General features: G+C 40.7%; 3 protein-coding genes across 6 annotated transcripts in view; 1 reads left to right on the forward strand and 2 right to left on the reverse strand.

Moving 5' to 3' along the window:
- The window catches only part of LOC126379483 (zinc finger protein ZFP2-like), a 122,914-nt gene that overhangs the window by 81,145 nt on the left and 22,912 nt on the right, over window positions 1-18,857 (forward strand). Inside the window, exon 13 of one of the 2 annotated variants that reach the window (XR_007568348.1) lies at window positions 5,809-6,040. The exons of the other annotated variant lie outside the window; for it this stretch is intronic. The gene's annotated coding sequence lies outside the window, so the exon portion shown is untranslated. Of the gene's footprint in view, window positions 1-5,808; window positions 6,041-18,857 lie in introns of those variants that run through there. 2 annotated transcript variants of the gene reach the window in all.
- On the reverse strand, window positions 490-8,880 carry LOC126379467 (uncharacterized). Its single transcript, XM_050028227.1, has 6 exons — window positions 8,780-8,880; window positions 7,683-7,802; window positions 5,429-5,524; window positions 4,321-4,392; window positions 1,988-2,130; window positions 490-1,767 (listed from the first exon to the last, which is right to left on the reverse strand). Exons 2-6 carry the CDS (start codon window positions 7,799-7,801, stop codon window positions 590-592), a joined length of 1,608 nt encoding a protein of 535 aa, XP_049884184.1. The 5' UTR covers window position 7,802; window positions 8,780-8,880; the 3' UTR covers window positions 490-589.
- Window positions 15,842-18,857, reverse strand: part of LOC126379366 (intersectin-1-like) — a 44,762-nt gene continuing 41,746 nt past the window's right edge. For all 3 annotated transcript variants that reach the window (XM_050028083.1, XM_050028084.1, XM_050028082.1), the window contains exons 26-28: window positions 18,134-18,223; window positions 17,189-17,297; window positions 15,842-16,031 (exon numbers count right to left, since the gene is read on the reverse strand). In XM_050028083.1, coding sequence (XP_049884040.1) covers window positions 15,970-16,031; window positions 17,189-17,297; window positions 18,134-18,223 — 261 coding nt within the window. In that variant the 3' untranslated portion in view covers window positions 15,842-15,969. The remainder of the gene's footprint in view (window positions 16,032-17,188; window positions 17,298-18,133; window positions 18,224-18,857) is intronic.

Genomic DNA, 18,857 nt, shown 5'->3' on the forward strand with positions numbered 1-18,857 from the left:
AGTGAGTCGTGTCTAATGCTGAGTGAGTCGTGTCTTATGCTGAGTGACTCGTGTCTTATGCTGAGTGAGGACGTCCACGACCGCACCGGATTAGCGGTAATTACATTACCCAATTCACGCAGACCAATGCGTCAAGGTCACATCGAGATTGAGAAAATCGACGCTATTACACTAGCTCAGAATCGTGGTAACCATTGTTACTCCCCACCGATTTGCTATTAGACTACACGATTTGGTGGTAAGCAAAATAAACTGGCTAACACTAGAAGCGTTGTTGCAGAAATTATTTTGTCAAATGCATTTTTGTTTTTTAGAGCAAAGGGGTTAAAATGGCCACATCGAAGCTATTCATCTAAAATAACCAATATTGCTATATGAAATTTGCGCATATAAACGTAAATGCGGAATGTAAATAAAATATCAAATAGAAAATTGGTTTTATAGATGAATTGCTAGGATGTGGCCATTTTAACGTTGCTGATCGGCAAATCCGTGACCTTGACGCATCTAGCCCGGTAGACAGGGTAATGTAATAACAACTATCAACGTGTTCGTCTGTTAATGTGTTTAGTCTTAAAAACGAAATGCTTCAATAAGTCTGGCAACACGACTCAGTTGTGGCACAAACTATATGCGAGCGTGCAAACCCTATGATTCCTTTCTTAGACACTTTTTCTGGAGGTATCAATTCTGGCGACACAGTCCTGTAGGATGATGACAACGATTTAGATCTTGATTTACGAACTGAAGTGGTATCCAACGTGGGTGACACGCTGCATGTACACGTCAAGAACGTCCTGTTTGAAGTTCTATCGTTAGTCCCAGAAGAGATCCTCCTGCAGCTTGTACTCCGTAAAAACGACCCTCGACTCGCTGGTTTCCTATGGACTTCACACTCATGAACCCCTTCGTGACCCTGTACAGTTTTCTGCACAGATTTTGACGCAGATCTAGCTTGTAAAGTGTGAGCGTTGCGAACTCTTTTCGCGCTCTCGTCTTGAGTAGGTGTTCCGCGGTGAGTCATATAGCTTGCTGTTCGGCTGTGAAATTTCGGTTTGGATAGCTTCTGGTTCAGAATAGGCTTGTAGTTATGAGCTTCTAAGTTAATACCAGCGACGTTGCTCAACCAATTCTTCAACCTGACACTGCGGTATGAGTGTTCTCGATTCACGCTCTTAGGATCTAACCTGTTTATATGATTTGCAGCGTTGCACGGTCCAGTCTTATGCCGAATTTCCCTTTGAACACCTTTGCTCCTTGAAAAGGTTCGTGTGAAAGACGGCTCCCGATTTGGTTGGAATCTATAAGGCGAGAAAGCATCGCGTCGACTGAGCTCGAAGTCCGGTGAAAAGGTGCGAGCGTTGGACGAATTCCTGCTCGAAGGCAAACGGTTTCCCAACGCAGCGTTCCAGAAGCTGGGCGGAGACATACGTTGACCACGCCTGTCTTGCTGCATCGGTGGCAGCAAATAATTGGGCTTTGGACTGTCAAAACACGACGATAGTACATCGCTTGATAGGTTCCTGTAAGTTGGCGAAAATATTCTATTCGGTGATAGCGGAGACATGTGGCTTTGGCAATGGATGAGCCTCCTGTTCCCGTGGGCTATGATTCTTGGCGAGTTGAGCCTGCTGGGAGGCTGATGTGTGTCCGACACGCGAGGGCGGATGTCCAGGTGCATGACGGAGGACCGGTGCAGGTGTTTGTGGTGGGTCTCTTCGATAGCTCTGAACACCAATAGGGGGGCATCCTTTGGCTTTTGGTTTCCTGGTAAAGAGCGATAAAAAATGTTTTATGCGGGATGTTATCATGGACGGATCCAAGAGGGGGGGTCATAGGTAGCGACTGTGCTCTAGTTGTTAGAGCGTTAGGCTCACGTACTGATTTAAGTAAGTGGACCTTGTGAAAAACGGGATAATGCTGATGATGAGGGGCTTAGAAAATAATCGATTATTAATGGATTATCAGACAACACTAATTTGAATACCTTGCTCACCGACTCGCCGCCACAGTCGTGGCTGAATCCGCGTGAATTCTTTCTCCTCTCTCTCCCTCCCTCTTTCTCTAATGTGCAGGTGCTCAGGAGTGACAGGGACGCGAGACACGGGACAACGGTACGCTGGCTGCATTCTGGGATGAAAAACCAAGGTACTGATTGAAAAACTGCCTATTTCTCCCACCAGGTGTCGCTACTGTTGAGTGTTCTTAAAGGGAAATAATAAATGTTTCTTTCTTTCTTTCTTTCTTTCTTTCTTTCAGAATGGGCGAATCTGGTCCAAGAACCTCCACTGATGAGACTTATATGTATTGCAAGCTTATGCTTTCCCTATGATTCTGGCAAAGTTCTATCAGATTCTGTCCCGGGGTGCTTTTTCTACAGCCATGTTTGTCCTGGCACCATTTAGTAACAAATCTTGAATCGATTTTAGTTCCTCATTTTATTTTATCACATTTTTAGCCAGGACAAACATAGCCGTAAAAATAGAATACCCCGGGACAGAATCTGATAGAACTTTGCCAGAATCATAGGGAAAGCATAAGCTTTCATTTCATATAAGTCTCATCAGTGGAGGTTCTTGGACCAAGTTTCATACAAATGTGCCCATTGTCTTTTTGACAGTTCCTCATTCTATTTGAGTAATCAAACATGTTGTTTTGGTTATATTTTTACACTATAACCCTTTGCGCGGCGTTTAACTGCAAAATCAGTGTTATATTTATTCTCTAAAGATATACTCCCCTTTGCACCAGATTTTATATATTAATGCCGTAGAAATGAGGTCTTTGCGTAGCGTCTGCGGTGTTAGGTTGAGTGATAGAGTGAGAAACAGTGTGATAAGACAGAGATGTGGTGTAAAAGACGACATAGTGACTAAGATTGAGAAGGGAATGTTGGGTTGATTTGGACACGTAGAGCGGATGAAGGATAATAGGATTGCGAAAGCGGTATATAAAGCGAAAGTTGATGGTAAGGCTGGCAGAGGAAGACCTAGAAGGACTTACATTGACCAAATTGGAGATGTCATTAGAAAAGGTTTAATACGATCTACTCTGAACCGGCGTGTGTGTATGAAGCGATTGATGAATGTGGAGGAAGCAAGAGAAGTGTGTCAGGATCGAAGCAAATGGAATTCTATAAGTAGTTTCTGCTTACTCCGGCGGGAAATAGGCGTGAGTTTATGTGTGTATGTAATATAATCACATTTATTTTATTTAAGTAATTAGGTATTTTTAATGTAAATACTTACTCCATTCTCTAAGGACCCGCCTCGCTGTCCGTCACCTTGACAGCCAGTCTGCACCCAAACATACGGTCTTGATTCTTCAGCTCACGCGGGGATCAATACCCGACTTCACCAGTTCTGGTGTCAGGGCTAACATTGAGCCGTCAAGGGCTGACATGGCTCATAGGACTACGGAATCATCTTACTTTTCTGACAATCAGGTGATCCAGGAATGTCCTAACCAATGTTCGTCGGGAATCGAACCCGAACCTTCAGATAAGAAGCCTTTCGGGGATACAGGTGACGCTGTCATGTTTGAGTCAGTCAAATACAAATGACAGGTTGCTACTTATCTATTCAATGAAATACTACTATACAATTCGACAGGATAATAAGGTACCTTCCAGGCTATATTCACCAAAAACAATATAGATGGCGGTGTACAACTTTAACGTGATAAATACCTATTTTCTCATTATTTGGGTACATAATTATTTCAAAATACAATATAATGGCGGAAGCATACTTATAAGAATTATTGTTGCTTGATATTTGGATTTGGATTGAGGAGCTCGGTGGCGCAGCGGTAAACGCGCTCGGTCTGTGATTGTTGAATATAAGCAACTTTCATAAAAAAATTTCATCTCGAGCTCCTCCGTGCTTCGGAAGGCACGTTAAGCCGTTGGTCCCGGCTGCAGTTGTTAATAACCATAAATCCGCACTGGGCCCGCGTAGTGGTTTAAGGCCCGATCTCCCCATCCATTCATAGGGAAGGCCCGTGCCCCAGCATTGGGGACGTTAATGGTCTGATGATGATGATATTTGGATCAATTTATGTATAGAATTAAGTTGCTACTTATATTGCTTCTCTTTATTTTGATCAGAATAATATTGAGTGGAAGATGTGTTGTGCCTGGTTATAATAACAAGGGTCATCATTTATACCCAAAAACAAAGATAAAAGCATATGTCTGTTATCCATGAAATTAGAAGTTTAAACGAACGAAAATTTGTACTTATAGCGCAATCTATATTACTTATATTGTTTTTGAGTAACAAAGTCTGGAAAATCCCTCGTCTAAGTAGGTTTATGTACCTCTCGCTTCGTTTCGTGCGGTTGTGAGCTGTTCGGAATACGCCGTATTTCAGGTGCCCACTCATGCCTTCGCTGTAAAAATGACGACAAAAAATATTTATAGCTTTTTTGAGAATTTGGTAGGTTCCTAGATCAAAGATAAATTATGACATTTTTATTAAGCTAAATGAAGACAGATATAACATACATACATAACCAGCCTATATACGTCCCACTGCTGGGCACAGGCCTCCCCTCAATCAACCGGAGGGGGTATGGATCATCCACCACGCTGCTCCAATGCGGGTTGGTGGAGGTGTTTTTACCAACGGCTTAACGTGCCCTCCGAAGCACGAAATCATCTTACTTTTTCGGACAATTAGGTGATTCAAGCCTGAGAAGTCCTTACCAAACAAAGGACAGTCTCACAAAGTGATTTCGACAATGTCCCCATCGGAAATCGAACCCGGACCTCCAGATCGTGAGCCTAACGCTCTAACCACTAGACCACGGAGGCTGTTAAGACAGACAAAAAGGTTTTCTTTTTTCTATTTAACTTATTTCATGGTACCTATAAGAAAACGTATGCTCGATCCTATGACAAGCTGCCATTGCTAGCCCTATAATGACGAAAGTGTTACCACTGAGTTACTATTAAATTGGTATCTTCAACAGTCCAAGGACGTATTTTTTTTTTTATTGAAAATTAAGTGAATTACTGACTAATGTATTTAATTACTATTACTTGTCATATATACAAAAAACATTAAAACTGTAAGTAAGTAACTCTTTTACTAAAAGTTAAAAATTTCCTTGCAAAGTAAATATAAAAACATTGGTTATGGGTAATTTATTTTTTATGAAATGGCAATACAGGGTGGGATGACGTCAGCTGGGCTAACCTTGAAATGTTAGCTGTCACTTTTGAGCATACCTAGTTTTCTTATACCATGACTTATTTATAAATTTTAAACAAGAAAAACTTAATAATAAATACGACATTTTCTCACGTTTTTTATGTCGTCACAGGTTGCTTTATAAATTCCGTAGTAATTTCGTGTTTTGACGTTTAGTAAAAAGTAACTGATTTGACTAGTTGGTGACTAGCCTATTCGAATTGTATTCTTACTTGGTGTTGTAAGCTGAACAGTTCTGAGCGACCCTGCGGTGCCGCGGGAGTGGCTGATCAGCCGACAGCTGCTCCGTCACGGGACGCTTGGCTGGACTGGAAACCACAGAATAAAAAATACACATAACATTAACAACCTACATACGCCCCTGCGACTGTCATTGCATTTAGCCTTTACATATCTTGTTAGGGTTCGTAATGTTTATTTTATTATTTAATTATTATTAGATTGGCCCCGATTCCTGCAGACACCGCCTAATTTTATTTTAAGTTATATCCGTCATTTTCATATCCGTCGAAAAGGAAAGGGACGGATGATTCACAGCTCTTAATTTTAGGAAGAATGAGTGAATGAATGAATAACCCGGGCGAATCAAAAGGTACGTCGCTGGTATGCAATCCGTTTGACGTGCTGTCTACTTAACTGTGTCGGGTTATTGACGGATGTAAAATTTTTAGACGGTTGGTTTAGATTTGTGCTTAAAATTGACGTGTGTTCCATAAATTTTATGCTTGTCGATTACCCGTCCCTTTCCTTTTCGGCGGATAAGAAAATGACAGATATAACTTAAAATAAAATTAGATGGTATTTACAGGAATTAGCACCATTATATAACTTAATAACAGACGGAATAAAGTCGTGAATCTGTGTCACGACTTTATTATTTTTAATTTGGAACTGGCATATTATTTCATTTGTTTTTATTTTGATTTCTTCTTTTTCGAACGGGAACGTTTTCCCGCTTTTTTAAAAAGGCGGTGACGGGAATTTTGTTCGGTTGCGGTAATCTGTTATGAAGAGTTGGAGAGTTAACATTGTTTGTGAAAATATAACATTATTCAAGAGAATTCCTGAATTGAACCTCCCCACCTGAGAGCAGTAGTATTATCACACATTTATGTCTCAGTGTAATGACTACATCCATCGCAAGGTGAACTAAGTACCCACACCTCACTGAGCTTTCTGTTAGACCAGCGTGATAGGTGGTGAGCCTGCGCTCTACACGAGCTCATTCCACCATCCCCCTTTTATCTTCGGACTTCCAGGCGAACGGCCGGGTTCCATCCCCATTTGGTGGATATCCCAACTATTCGCACAATCGTCCTTCATTATGCGCACTGCTAAAGAGTGGTGTAAGGTGTGAGTGGAGGTGGTGGCTCAGTAATAACCCAGGGATGATGGGGTTGGTAATCCACCTCACAATCCACACGATAGAAGACGCTGGAAGAAGAGACGATAGAAGAATTCTCTGTTGTCTTCTGTATTTCCGAATGCAAATAACGCAGGAGCATTCAAGGCCAGAGTGAACAGGCACCTTCTGGGCGAGCTCGCTCCATCTTAGGCCTCGTCAATGCCTTCGGGCAAGTCTGGGGCCAAGAGCAAACCGTTTAGGCCGAACGCTAAAACACGGGCGGATGCGGAGGCGGGTGCACGCGTCGGAAGTCCGCCGCGGGCGTCGAATCCGCGAGCGGGTACCTGTCGCGGGCGCCCGTCTTATTTAGCGCTGCTAGTATAATTTTGACTTCGAGCGTGTATAGTTGTGTCGAGTTACCATGGATTATTTGCTAATTTATTATTTGGCAAAAAAACGTCGACGCAAACGTCGATTGCCGAACCCGTTCGTGACAAGCAGGCTACTAAGCGGGGAGTTCGTAACCAAATTTTCGATGTTGAGGGACAATGAAAACGAATTTTACAAATATTTGAAATTGAGTACGAGTACATATGATGAATTATTCTCTAAATTAGAAATTGTTGTATATACAAACCTTTATCTTTTTTTTCTGTGTTGCCGAGTTCTTCAAAATTATCTATTAATTGTCGACAAACTTGAAGCCATGCTTCTTGACGGGCATCTCTATCTTTGTACAATTCATTCGCCATATCCCATAATGCAGGCCGAGATTGCACCTCAATTATTACCCGCTCTGTATCGATGTTCATGATGATGGTAGGTACCTAGCTTCCGGCGCGCGCCCCCGTGGCATCTAGCGGCGCTCGACTGATTTGTAGAAACAAACCCGCTCGCGGACGACCGCCGCGCGCGCCCTCGCCGTGCGCACGCCGCCCGCCGCGTTCCGTCGCACGCTCCTGCGCTGCTCATACTATTTGTTCATTACAGACACGCGAGCGTGCGCCCGCGTAAGTTTTAGCGTTCGGCCTTATAATGGTCGAATTAACTGTGTTAGCGAAAATTGCACTTAAGAAAAATGAATTACTCATCAACTGTCGACGTTAGAAGTCTGAACATACCAGGCCACGCGCGGAAGGGCACACTTCCTCTTGGTAAGTTTCGGAAGCAGCATCTTGCTCTGGTCCGGGGTCATGTGTCGAATAAAGTCTGACGTGAAGATCTTGCAGTCCTCCGTCATTCTGAAACCAGACTCAGGGCATAGAATAAGGAATAATACTACGTACAGAACGGCAACTCTCCGCTCTCGCGTCTTACTTTAGTCTTCAATCGTATGGGCGTCGTCGCAAGATAACTTCAATGTGTATACACCTCGTTTTCTTATACCTAGAATAAATAAAATAATAAACATCGCACCCAGGGGCGTTCCGAACGACGCTCTTGTTCCAAATAGGACTGAGTTTTCTAGTAGGAGTTTGCCCCCGGCAAGGCGCCTGCTGCATGCCCTCCTTGTAATTAGGGTTGGCAGTGCTGAAAATACAAGCAATGAAGGCTGTGAAGCGAAATAAACAGGGAAGATTTCAATCTTGTGGCGTCCAACTGGGGCCCTCAGGGCTGTTGTCTTAGGGTGGTCTTAATAAACTAATCTCAGCTGTGACTGCCCTCAAGACCATGCTCAACTCCCTGTTTTTATATGAGAAGTGTCACATTGACACGATCTTGAGAGCAGTCTCGAAGCTGAAGTTAGTTTATTAATACAGTTTTAACAGCTTACCACCTGAGTACGATCTAGACTTGTTTTGTTCTAAAGTATCCATGATGCGACAAAAAATTGCGAAAACTTTCTTTGAGACACAAGTGACTTATCAGCCCTAGTTTGAGAACGTCAAATGTTTGTATCTACCTTACTTAACCTGCTTTAACCTACCTACTTACTTAATTCTTGTTTTTTATAATTGTAAAAGGGTAAATAACTTAGCCACTATTAGGTGGAGACTTGTAATTAGCCTTTAGTTATTGTCTGGTTATTATGTTAGAAAATGTATATGGCCGTAAGGCTTCCTCAAAATAAATAAATAAATAAATACCGCCCTTAAACTTTGTGCCGGGTGAGAGCCCTCAGCACTCTCCATTTGTCCGGCCAATTAGTTAATGTAATGTACGGCAAATCTACAATAAGTCACGTGAAAAAAATGTAATATTATATAACAGTACTTACGTAGGCGGTCGTGAATATAGTTTTTTCGTCACTTTCCTGTTGTTATATTCTTGTTCGAGGTTCTTGTAGAACGATTGTCTGGCGGGACAACTTATGCGGCTGCAAAGACATCCATATCATAACCATGGTATAAAAAACCAGGTATGCATGGTAATCCTATGACAAGCCGCCATTGCTAGCCCTTTGATGACGTAAACCACCACTAAATTGGTATCTCCAACATTTCAAGGACGTAAGTTTTATTATTTAAATTGAATTACTCACTAATGTATTTAATTACTATTACTTGTCACATATATAAAAAAAAAACATTAAAATTGTAAGTAAATCTTTTACTAAAAGTTAAAAATTTCTTTGCAAAGTAAGTATAAAAACATTGGTCGTGGGTAATTTATTTTTTACAAAATGGCAACACAGCGTGGGATGACGTCAGCTGGGCTAACCTTGAAATGTTAGCTGTCACTTTTGAGCATACGTGGTTTTCCTATACCATGGTTGATATCAACTAACCTTGTAAAAGGTTTTGCTGGCGTGGTGTACGATGCACTTTTCTGGGTTACTCTCCTTTCGCCCAACCTGTTTTGGTTCGTCCAGGGCATAGGGCGGCTCATGCTGATGATGTAGGGATATTTTTCTTATAGCTGGATTTAAATCTTAATGCTGTAACATATACAGGGTGCTAGTGACATCGTAACGAACTTTATGGATGATTCAGACCATGATTCTGAGTCGATGAAAATATTTTAAAAATTACTAAAATTGTCATGACTTCTCCGATAGCAAATTCCACTTGATATCAACTCAGAATCATGGTCGAATCATCTCCATCAGTATTCGTTCCGGTGTCACTAATTACCAACCTGGTAATCCGGATTCGAACGCGGGACCTTCGGATCTTGAGCCCAAAGCTCAACCACTGGACCACAGAGGCCGTTATGTAGTAGGTATTACGACGTAGCAAATATGAGGGACTTTCCACAACAAAAATAGATGGCGCTGTACAGAGTTGCCTTCGTTTAACCTTCTAATTTCATCATCATCATCATCACCAGCCCATTAACGTCCCCACTGCAGGGGCACGGGCCTTCCCTATGGATGGATACGCGTAGGGAGAACGGGCCTTAAACCATCACGCAGACCCAGTGCGGATTGATGGTTATTAACGACTGCTAATGCAGCTGGGACCAACGGCTTAACGTGCCTTCCGAAGCACGGAGGAGCTCGAGATGAAAACTTTTTTTTTGTGGTCACCCATCCTATGACCGGCCTTTGCGAAAGTTGCTTAACTTCAATAATCGCAGACCGAGCGCGTTTACCGCTGCGCCACCGAGCTCGAGCACCGAGCTTCTAATTTCATGGATAACAAGTATACCTATATGCATCTCTTATCTTTGTATTCGGGTACAAAAGATGACCCTTGTTATTACACCCAGGCACAACACATCTTCCACCCATTATTATTCTGATCAAAATAAAGAGAAGCGATATAGTTAGCAACATAATTATATACATAATGTGATCCAAATATCAATTAGTTTATAATTATAATGCCTCTGCCATTAGATTATATTTTGGAATAATTATGTAAGTACCCTTTGATTTTTGAGAAAATAGGTAATTATCAGCCTCCGTGGTCTAGTGGTTATGACGTCAAGCTCACGATCTGGAGGTCCGGGTTCGATTCCCGATGGGGACATTGTCGAAATCACTTTGTGAGACTGTCCTTTGTTTGGTAAGGACTTTTCAGGCTTGAATCACCTGATTGTCCGAAAAAGTAAGATGATTCCGTGCTTCGGAGGGCACGTTAAGCCGTTGGTCCCGGCTATTAGCCGTAAAAAAACCACCAACCCGCATTGGAGCAGCGTGGTGTAGTATGCTCCATACCCCCTCCGGTTGTTTGAGGGAAGGTCTGCCAGCAGTAGGACGTAGGTAGGTAGGTATATAGGCAAGAAACTAATTTAACTTTTGCATTATACTCACATATGTTTCAATTTAATTTTTTGCTTGCTACATTGCATAACTGTGAATTTGAATTTATATTTGTTTTCGTTTTTATATTAAACAAACACTTGTAACACAATTCAAATTTAGTTTTTCATTTATAAATTTTGAGTTTTATTTTCCTGATTAGTTTGACAGGGTTTGTCAAAGTCATTTAATTTAGTGCATGTTTTTTTTAGACTCGAATAAATGTATTTGTATGAAGGGTTTTATCTATAGAGTAACATGGACCTCCGTTGAATAAAAAGGGTCATCATTTATAATTTATACCCAAAAACATTTTTTATTGTTTTGGTTTTCACCGCAGGGTAAGGCAAAGGGAACTATGCCCATACAGCCATGGCTTATATATTTTTTTTCTTAATGATGATTAACCTAACCTAAGCTCCCACCCTCGGAGTAGACTCCTCCGAACCCCAAACGAATTAACTCAAAAGTCCGCATAAACTTTCGAGTTATGAAGCGGCTTGTTGGCGCGAAGCGAAAATAGATAGGTACACTTTGTTTATTGAATATTCCGGTATAATAACACTATCGCGAATGTTTTGCGACTAACTTAATGCGATCATTAACCACAAAACACCACTTCGTATTAATTATTTAGATTAATCAATGAAGGAAGCCACTGTCCCGTTCCCGCCAAAAAGTCAACATACCCAAAAACAATGACAAAAGATACAATACAATACAAATGGCGGCCTTATCGCTTAAAGCGATTTCTTCCAGACAACCATAAGGTGAGGAAAAATGAAAAAATAAATATATAAATAAATAAAAAGATGCATATGTGTTATCCATGAATTTAGAAGGTTAAACGAAGGAAAATCTATACAGCGCTAACTATATTGATTTTTCGTGTAAGTACACACACACATACACACGCACGCGCGCACGTACGCACACACACACAGAGAGAGAGAGACACAGATAATAAAATCCATAGTTAAGTTCCAACATTTATTACTTCAAGAACAATTCTACAATATTCTACAGTTTACAACTAGAAGAGTACACGATTATTTGTGTTTTGATTTAATAATTAATATCAATTACATTATTATTATTTTTAATAAATTATTTACCATATGTAGGAGTAAACACGGTTATAAAAAAAACAAAAATAATTCGGGGACATGCGCAGAGAAGAGCGCCATCTTGTGACGAGGACTAAAGTAAATGAGAATAAAAACTAGAAGCTCAAATGTAGGTGGCAGCACTGTTGAGTGTTCAGAAATTGTGACAGTTCTCCATACTACGAGCGATACGGGCTAGTTCCAGCAGCGTCCTGGCGATGTTGGCCAGCAGGTTGGACTGTGTGTACATGTCTCGCTGCTGTGCTATTGCTGGGGGTGTGGCGAGGCGGTGAGTCGCGGCTCAACCCTCCCGTAATTAATTTAATTTCCTGATCTACTAATCTAGTATATAAGTTTTGTTATTAACAAATTATGAGTCCTAGTAACTTGAATAAAGAATTTAATTATTATTTATTTATACTGTCCAGCTGAAATTCATGATAAATTGCTATAAAATGTGGAGCAACGTGGAGTGTATCCCGTCTCAAGGATGAGTTGCGAAAAAGAAAAGCCATCAGTTGGAAAAAGGCAGTTTTAATAGAAAATAAGTTCTTTACGATCTTTAGGGAATAAACATAACACTATTGTTGGCAATTTCAAAAAAGGAACGTCACGTCACTTTTTAAGATAAAAACGTTTTGGCGGGTGTTCCGTCTGGGACTACGAAGAACAAGTGAAGACGATTATTGTCGAGAGAAGCAAAAACTGAAAGACTAGTTCCTGTATTCTTTTGTATTAATATTTCTTATTATAATTTGTAGTAATAATATTTGGTTTCCGTAATAAGAGTGATATTTGTAGTACTCAACATTTACTGATTAAAACTGGGTATGTTACTAATATTTACGTTTTATTGTAGAGTTTGCTAACACTATGATTTTGCAGTTAAACGTTGCAAATGATTATAGTGTAAAAAATATAACCAAAACAATTATGTTTGCTTACTCAAATAGTAAGGGGAACTGTCAAAGTTTAAGAACACTCAACAGTAGCGACACCTGGTGGGAGAAATAGGCAGTTTTTATCCTCATAAGTGTAGTTCAAGATAAATATTGAAAATCTACTTACTAAATAAACTTAACGAAAAACATTTTCACTTGTCAATTTAACTTATTTATGATTTTTAATAAAGAAAAACGTAACAATAAATCCGACATTTTATCACGCTTTTCTATGACGTCACAGTGTGCTTTTTCATACAAATTCCATAGTAATTTCGTGTTTTGACGTTTAGTAAAAAGTAACTGATTTGACTAGTTGGAAACTAGACTATTCTATAGTCTTTGGCGAGGTAACCATGACTACCAGACGTTTTTTTTTTGTTTTGGTTTTCCCCGAAGGGTAAGGCAAAGGGAACTATGCCCATACAGCCATGTCTTACGTATTTTTTTTTCTTGATGATTAATGAAATGATGAAAGGTGATGATGATGAAACCTAAGCCCCCACCCTCGGAGTAGACTCCTACTCCGAACCCCAAACGAATTAACTCAAAAGTCCGCATAAACTTTCGAGTTATGAAGCGGCTTCCTGGCACGAAGCGAAAATAGGCAGATACACTTTGTTTATTGAATACTCCGATATAATAACACTCGCGAATGTCTTCCGACTAACTTAATGCGATCATTAATCATAAAACACCACTTCGTATTAATTATTTAGATTATTCAATGAAGAAAGCAACTGTCCCGTTCCCGTTTCCCGCCAAAAAGCCGACGCTACTGCGCGAACGACCGCCATTTTTGTTCAATTTATACGCTGTGGAATATACTAGTTTCCATCTAGTCAAATCAGTTACTTTTTACTAAACGTCAAAACACGAAGTAACTATGGAATTTGTGTGAAAAAGCACACTATGACGTCATAGAAAAACGTGATAAAATGTTCGACTTATTATTACGTTTTTCTTGATTAAAAATCATAAATAAGTTAAATTGAAAAAAGAAAAGTTTTTCGTTAGTGTTAGATCTGTCTCTATTTAGTAATCAGAAATTCATAATTTATCTTGAACCTAGTACGGTCACGAGCATTAATATGTATACACTTTTGTACCATGTCACATTAACTTTTTTGACAAATTGAACTGTAAGTCTCGCTAAATGTCAAATATATTAGTGCGACAGAGTCCTAAAGTGGGTACATTAATATTGCTCATGTCTGTACACGAGTCAATTACACGAGTCAATATATCAATGTTTTCGATATATCAAATTTATTAAGAGATTTTTGATTAAAATTAAAAATTAACAATTTGTACAAATAAAATTGGCAAAGTTTAGCTTTTTTTAAAACATAATTTTATCTACATATCTTTATAGTGGTGCCTACATTGAAATTTCGATCTAATACTTATTAATACTAAATATAAATATGCTTACAAAAAGCATATGGAAATGTGGAAAAAAAAATATTGATAAACATAACATAAACAGCCTATGTACGTCCCACTGCTGGGCACAGGCCTCCCCTCAATCAACCGGAGGGGGTATGGAGCACACTCCACCACGCTGCTCCATTGCGGGTCGGTGGAGGTGTTTCTACATTGTTTTAAGTTTACGCGGTTATCATAATTAAAACACATAATAACGGGTTCTTACCGCGTTTAAAGCAGGGATATCAAATACATAAACAAGCGGCAAAGAAAGAGTGTAGACAGATATGTCTGCCCGTAGAAAATTATGGATCTACCTACTCCACTCCAATCTCATCAGTCATCCCGTGATAGCACTTGCAACAGTGTCGAAATATCGGGAGTCTCATATCCCTGATTTAAACGCGGTAAGAACCCGTTATTATGTAGAGGTATTTCTATTTAACAAAAGCACATTATAATACTAATAGCAAGTATTTTAAAGCTTATTTTTGGAAATAAATTGTTTGGGACTAACTTTGGTGAAAAGAATTAATGTGTCTAACAGGAGGAGCTGGGTAACGCAGCGGTAAATGCGCTCGGTCTGCGATTGTTGAAGTTAAGCAACTTTCGCAAAGGCCGGTCATAGGATGGGTGACCACAAAAAAAAAGTTTTCATCTCGAGCTCCTCCGTGCTTCGGAAGGCACGTTAAGCCGTTGGTCCCGGCTGCATTAGCAGTCGTTAATAACCACCAATCCGCACTGGGCCCGCGTGGTGGTTTAAGGCCCGATCTCCCTATCCATCCTTAGGGAAGGCCCGTGCCCCAGCAGTGGGGACGTTAATGGGCTGATGATGATAATAAATGTGTCTAACAGAAAGCTCGGTAAGGATTTACTGATTCTGAATCATAGTAAGTGGAATTCTGTGGTCTCTACCTACCCCAACGGGAAATAGGCGTGATTTTATTATTATTTCTTTTTTTGACGTGACTTATTGTAGATTTGCCGCAGATGGCATTAACTACTTGGCCGGACAAATGGGGAGCGCTGAAGGCTCTCACCCGATCTTATGTGTGCATCTATGTGGTTTCTATGGTATTAGTCCCTAATCATCATCAGCCCATTAACGTCCCCACTGCTGGGGCACGGGCCTTCCCTATGGATGGATAGGGAGTTCGGGCCTTAAACCACCACGCGGGCCCAGTGCGGATTGATGGTTATTAACGACTGCTAATGCAGCCGGGACCAACGTCTTAACGTGCCTTCCGCAGCACGGAGGAGCTCGAGATGAAAATTTTTTTGGTCACATCCTATGACCGGCCTTTGCGAAAGTTGCTTAACTTCAACAATCGCAGACCGAGCGCGTTTACCGCTGCGCCACCGTACTCCTCATTAGTCCCTAATATAATTACATAATGTGACGTGTTTATCATAATCACGGGATAGAATAAAGACCTTGGAAAGGCCCTAACGCGCATTTTGTACGAGAACCGCTGTCGCCGGTTCAACCCCGAAGGACGTAATATACGATCCCGACGACCGGATTACTCCAGCCATAGAGGCGGCCAATTAGCTCGCGACAAACACTTCAGGATACCGACCCCGCCGGCGTTAGAAACTAGCCCATTGGAGTGCAAGTATGAACTATTTGCTCATACTTGTATGGCGCGCGTTTCGCGCTCACTTGGCCCTTCCAACCTCTATCTTCTGTTCTGTGGTTATAATAATATAAGATCGTGTTTGTGTGTGTGTGTGTGTATGTGTGCGTTTAGTTGACGAGTTTAGTGACGTAGTTACTCGGGAAGAGTCCAGTCATTCCCCGGAGTTCGCCTGTAAAAGAAAAAAAAAGTAATAAAAAATAATATTAATCGCTTTGCTCGTCTTGGCGGGGGCACTCCCGTGCCTCCAGATCGGGAGCACAAACTAAAAAGTCGTGTTCGTCGTTCACTACATCATGGTATTCGATTTGCTTTGAGTGGCCTCTTTAGATCCGCTGATCTGATGAATTGCTTTGACGCGGCCTTTTTAGACCCCTGATCTGATGAATTGCTTTGACATGGCTTTTTTAGACCCCTAATCTGATGAATTGCTTTGACATGGCTTTTTTAGACCCCCGATTCCCGATGAATTGATTTGACATGGCCTTTTTACACCCCTGATTTCTGATGAATTGCTTTGACGCGGCCTTTTTAGACCCCTGATCTGATGAATTGCTTTGACATGGCTTTTTTAGACCCCTAATCTGATGAATTGCTTTGACATGGCTTTTTTAGACCCCCGATTCCCGATGAATTGATTTGACATGGCCTTTTTACACCCCTGATTTCTGATGAATTGCTTTGACGCGGCCTTTTTAGACCCCTGATCTGATGAATTGCTTTGACATGGCTTTTTTAGACCCCTAATCTGATGAATTGCTTTGTCATGGCTTTTTTAGACCCCCGATTCCCGATGAATTGATTTGACATGGCCTTTTTACACCCCTGATTTCTGATGAATTGCTTTGACGCGGCCTTTTTAGACCCCTGATCTGATGAATTGCTTTGACATGGCTTTTTTAGACCCCTAATCTGATGAATTGCTTTGACATGGCATATTTAGACCCCTAATCTGATGAATTGCTTTGACATGGCTTTTTTAGACCCCTAATCTGATGAATTGCTTTGACATGGCTTTTTTAGACCCCCTGATCTGATGGATTGCTTTGACATGGCCTTTTTAGACCCCCTGATCTGATGAATTGCTTTGACATGGCCTTTTTAGACCCCTGATCTGATAAATTGCTTTGACATGGCTTTTTTAGACCCCTAATCTGATGAATTGCTTTGACATGGCTTTTTTAGACCCCTAATCTGATGAATTGCTTTGACATGGCTTTTTTAGACCCCCTGATCTGATGGATTGCTTTGACATGGTCTTTTTAGACCCCCTGATCTGATGGATTGCTTTGACATGGCCTTTTTAGACCCGCTGATAGTAAGACTCACCCTGCCACCAGGCGGGGTCCTGGCTGCGGTCGGTCACAGCGATTATGTCATCCTTCTCGAAGCTCAGCTCGTCTGCGTTCTGAGCCGTGTAGGGATACAGAGCTATCACCTGCAACAGTAAATTCAAATTCAAAAATATCTTTATTCAGTAGATAACATAGTTACACTTTGAATCGTAATTTTTTACATAACGAACGTCTCATCCGCCTAAAACTACTGCAGCTTCTCACAACCTGTATAGCCGGGGAAAAGAAGCTGCAAGAAAAACCTCGGCACAGGGCCCTAGTATAACATAACATAAACAACCTATACAGGGTGTTAGTGACATCGTAACGAATACTAAGGGGGACGGTTCAGAGCACGATTTTGAGTTAATATCAAGTGGAATTTTCGTCGCAAAACTCAAGATTTTTTAAAGTTTTTAATTTATTTTATTTTGCGATCGAAAATTCCACTTGATATTAACTCGGAATAATGAGTTGAATCATCCCCCTCAGTATTCGTTACGATGTCACTTACACCCCGTACAAGTGCAATGAAGCCATACAAATAGGTATGGGTGTTAGTGACACCGTAACGGATACTGAGGGGGATGATTCAGACCATGATTCTGAGTTGATATCAAGTGGAATTTCCTGTCGGAAAATTCATGAAAATTTTTAGATCTATACTTTTGCGACGGAAAATTCCACTTGATATAATAATATATGGCTGGCAGAGGAAGACCTAGAAGGACGTACATTGACCAAATTGGAGATGTCCTTAGAAAAGGTTCAGTACGATCTACTGTGAACCGGCGTGCGTGTATGAAACGATTGATGAATGTGGAGGAAGCAAAAGAAGTGTGTCAGGATCGAAGCAAATGGAATTCCATAGTCTCTGCTTACCCCGGTGGGAAATAGGCGTGACTTTATGTAAAAATATGTGTTTTCAACGGATGCAAACCTTATCGATGACAGTTTCAGCTGGTAGCGTGTCCATCTTGGAGAGGACTGGAGTGGTCCTGCCAGAGGTGCGCCCGGAGGACTGTAGGATCTGAGAAAATGAATGTCCAATTCAGTGGAGTAAAGCTTTTACAATACCAAAACTAGAAATCGTGGTATAACAAAACAAGGTATACTCAATCCTATGATAAGCCGCCATTGCTAGCCCTTTCAATTTAGTTTGGCTAGCTGGCTGCGTTCATATTTATGATAGGAAATTGTAAAGTAGTAACCAAAAGAACCAACAGATGTCGTTGGTTACCAGCGCCATCTGTTGGTTCTTTTGGTAAAAAAATAAAAGGGAGATACAAAATGGAGTAACGATTAATATTTTCCCGCTCCGTAGTAATTATTACATTGGTGACTAATTATCACGTTTGTACCTTAGCACTAAAACTTTCCGGACTCGCTGACCCCCCAAAATACAGGTTTTCCTAGTTTGGGGGACAGAGAATCCCTATCTGTATCAAAACTCTGTACGATCAACTGCTATTGTAATTTTACGTTTGTGTTATTTTTGGAAATAAAAATACTTACTACTTATATTCAACAAAGTCATACCAATTATACCAATTCTAAAACCTATTTCTTCATAAGTGTTACCATTAAATTGGTATCTCCAACATTCCAAGGATGTAAATTGTATTATTCAAAATTAAGTGAATTACTGAACAACGTACTTAAAT

Source organism: Pectinophora gossypiella, chromosome 29 (assembly GCF_024362695.1).
Source record: "Pectinophora gossypiella chromosome 29, ilPecGoss1.1, whole genome shotgun sequence".
In the NCBI taxonomy this organism is placed as follows: domain Eukaryota; kingdom Metazoa; phylum Arthropoda; class Insecta; order Lepidoptera; family Gelechiidae; genus Pectinophora; species Pectinophora gossypiella.

What these genes read in the sequence shown, in the direction of transcription:
- LOC126379467 (XM_050028227.1), bottom strand. Translation starts at nt 7,801, where the DNA reads ATGACGGAGGACTGCAAGATCTTCACGTCAGACTTTATTCGACACATG. An exon ending in GCCCTTCCGCGCGTGGCCTG is followed by an intron (nt 5,525 to 7,682) that starts GTATGTTCAGAC and finishes TGTGGTTTCCAG; the next exon opens with TCCAGCCAAGCGTCCCGTGA. An exon ending in CGCACGAAACGAAGCGAGAG is followed by an intron (nt 2,131 to 4,320) that starts GTACATAAACCT and finishes TTTTCATCCCAG; the next exon opens with AATGCAGCCAGCGTACCGTT.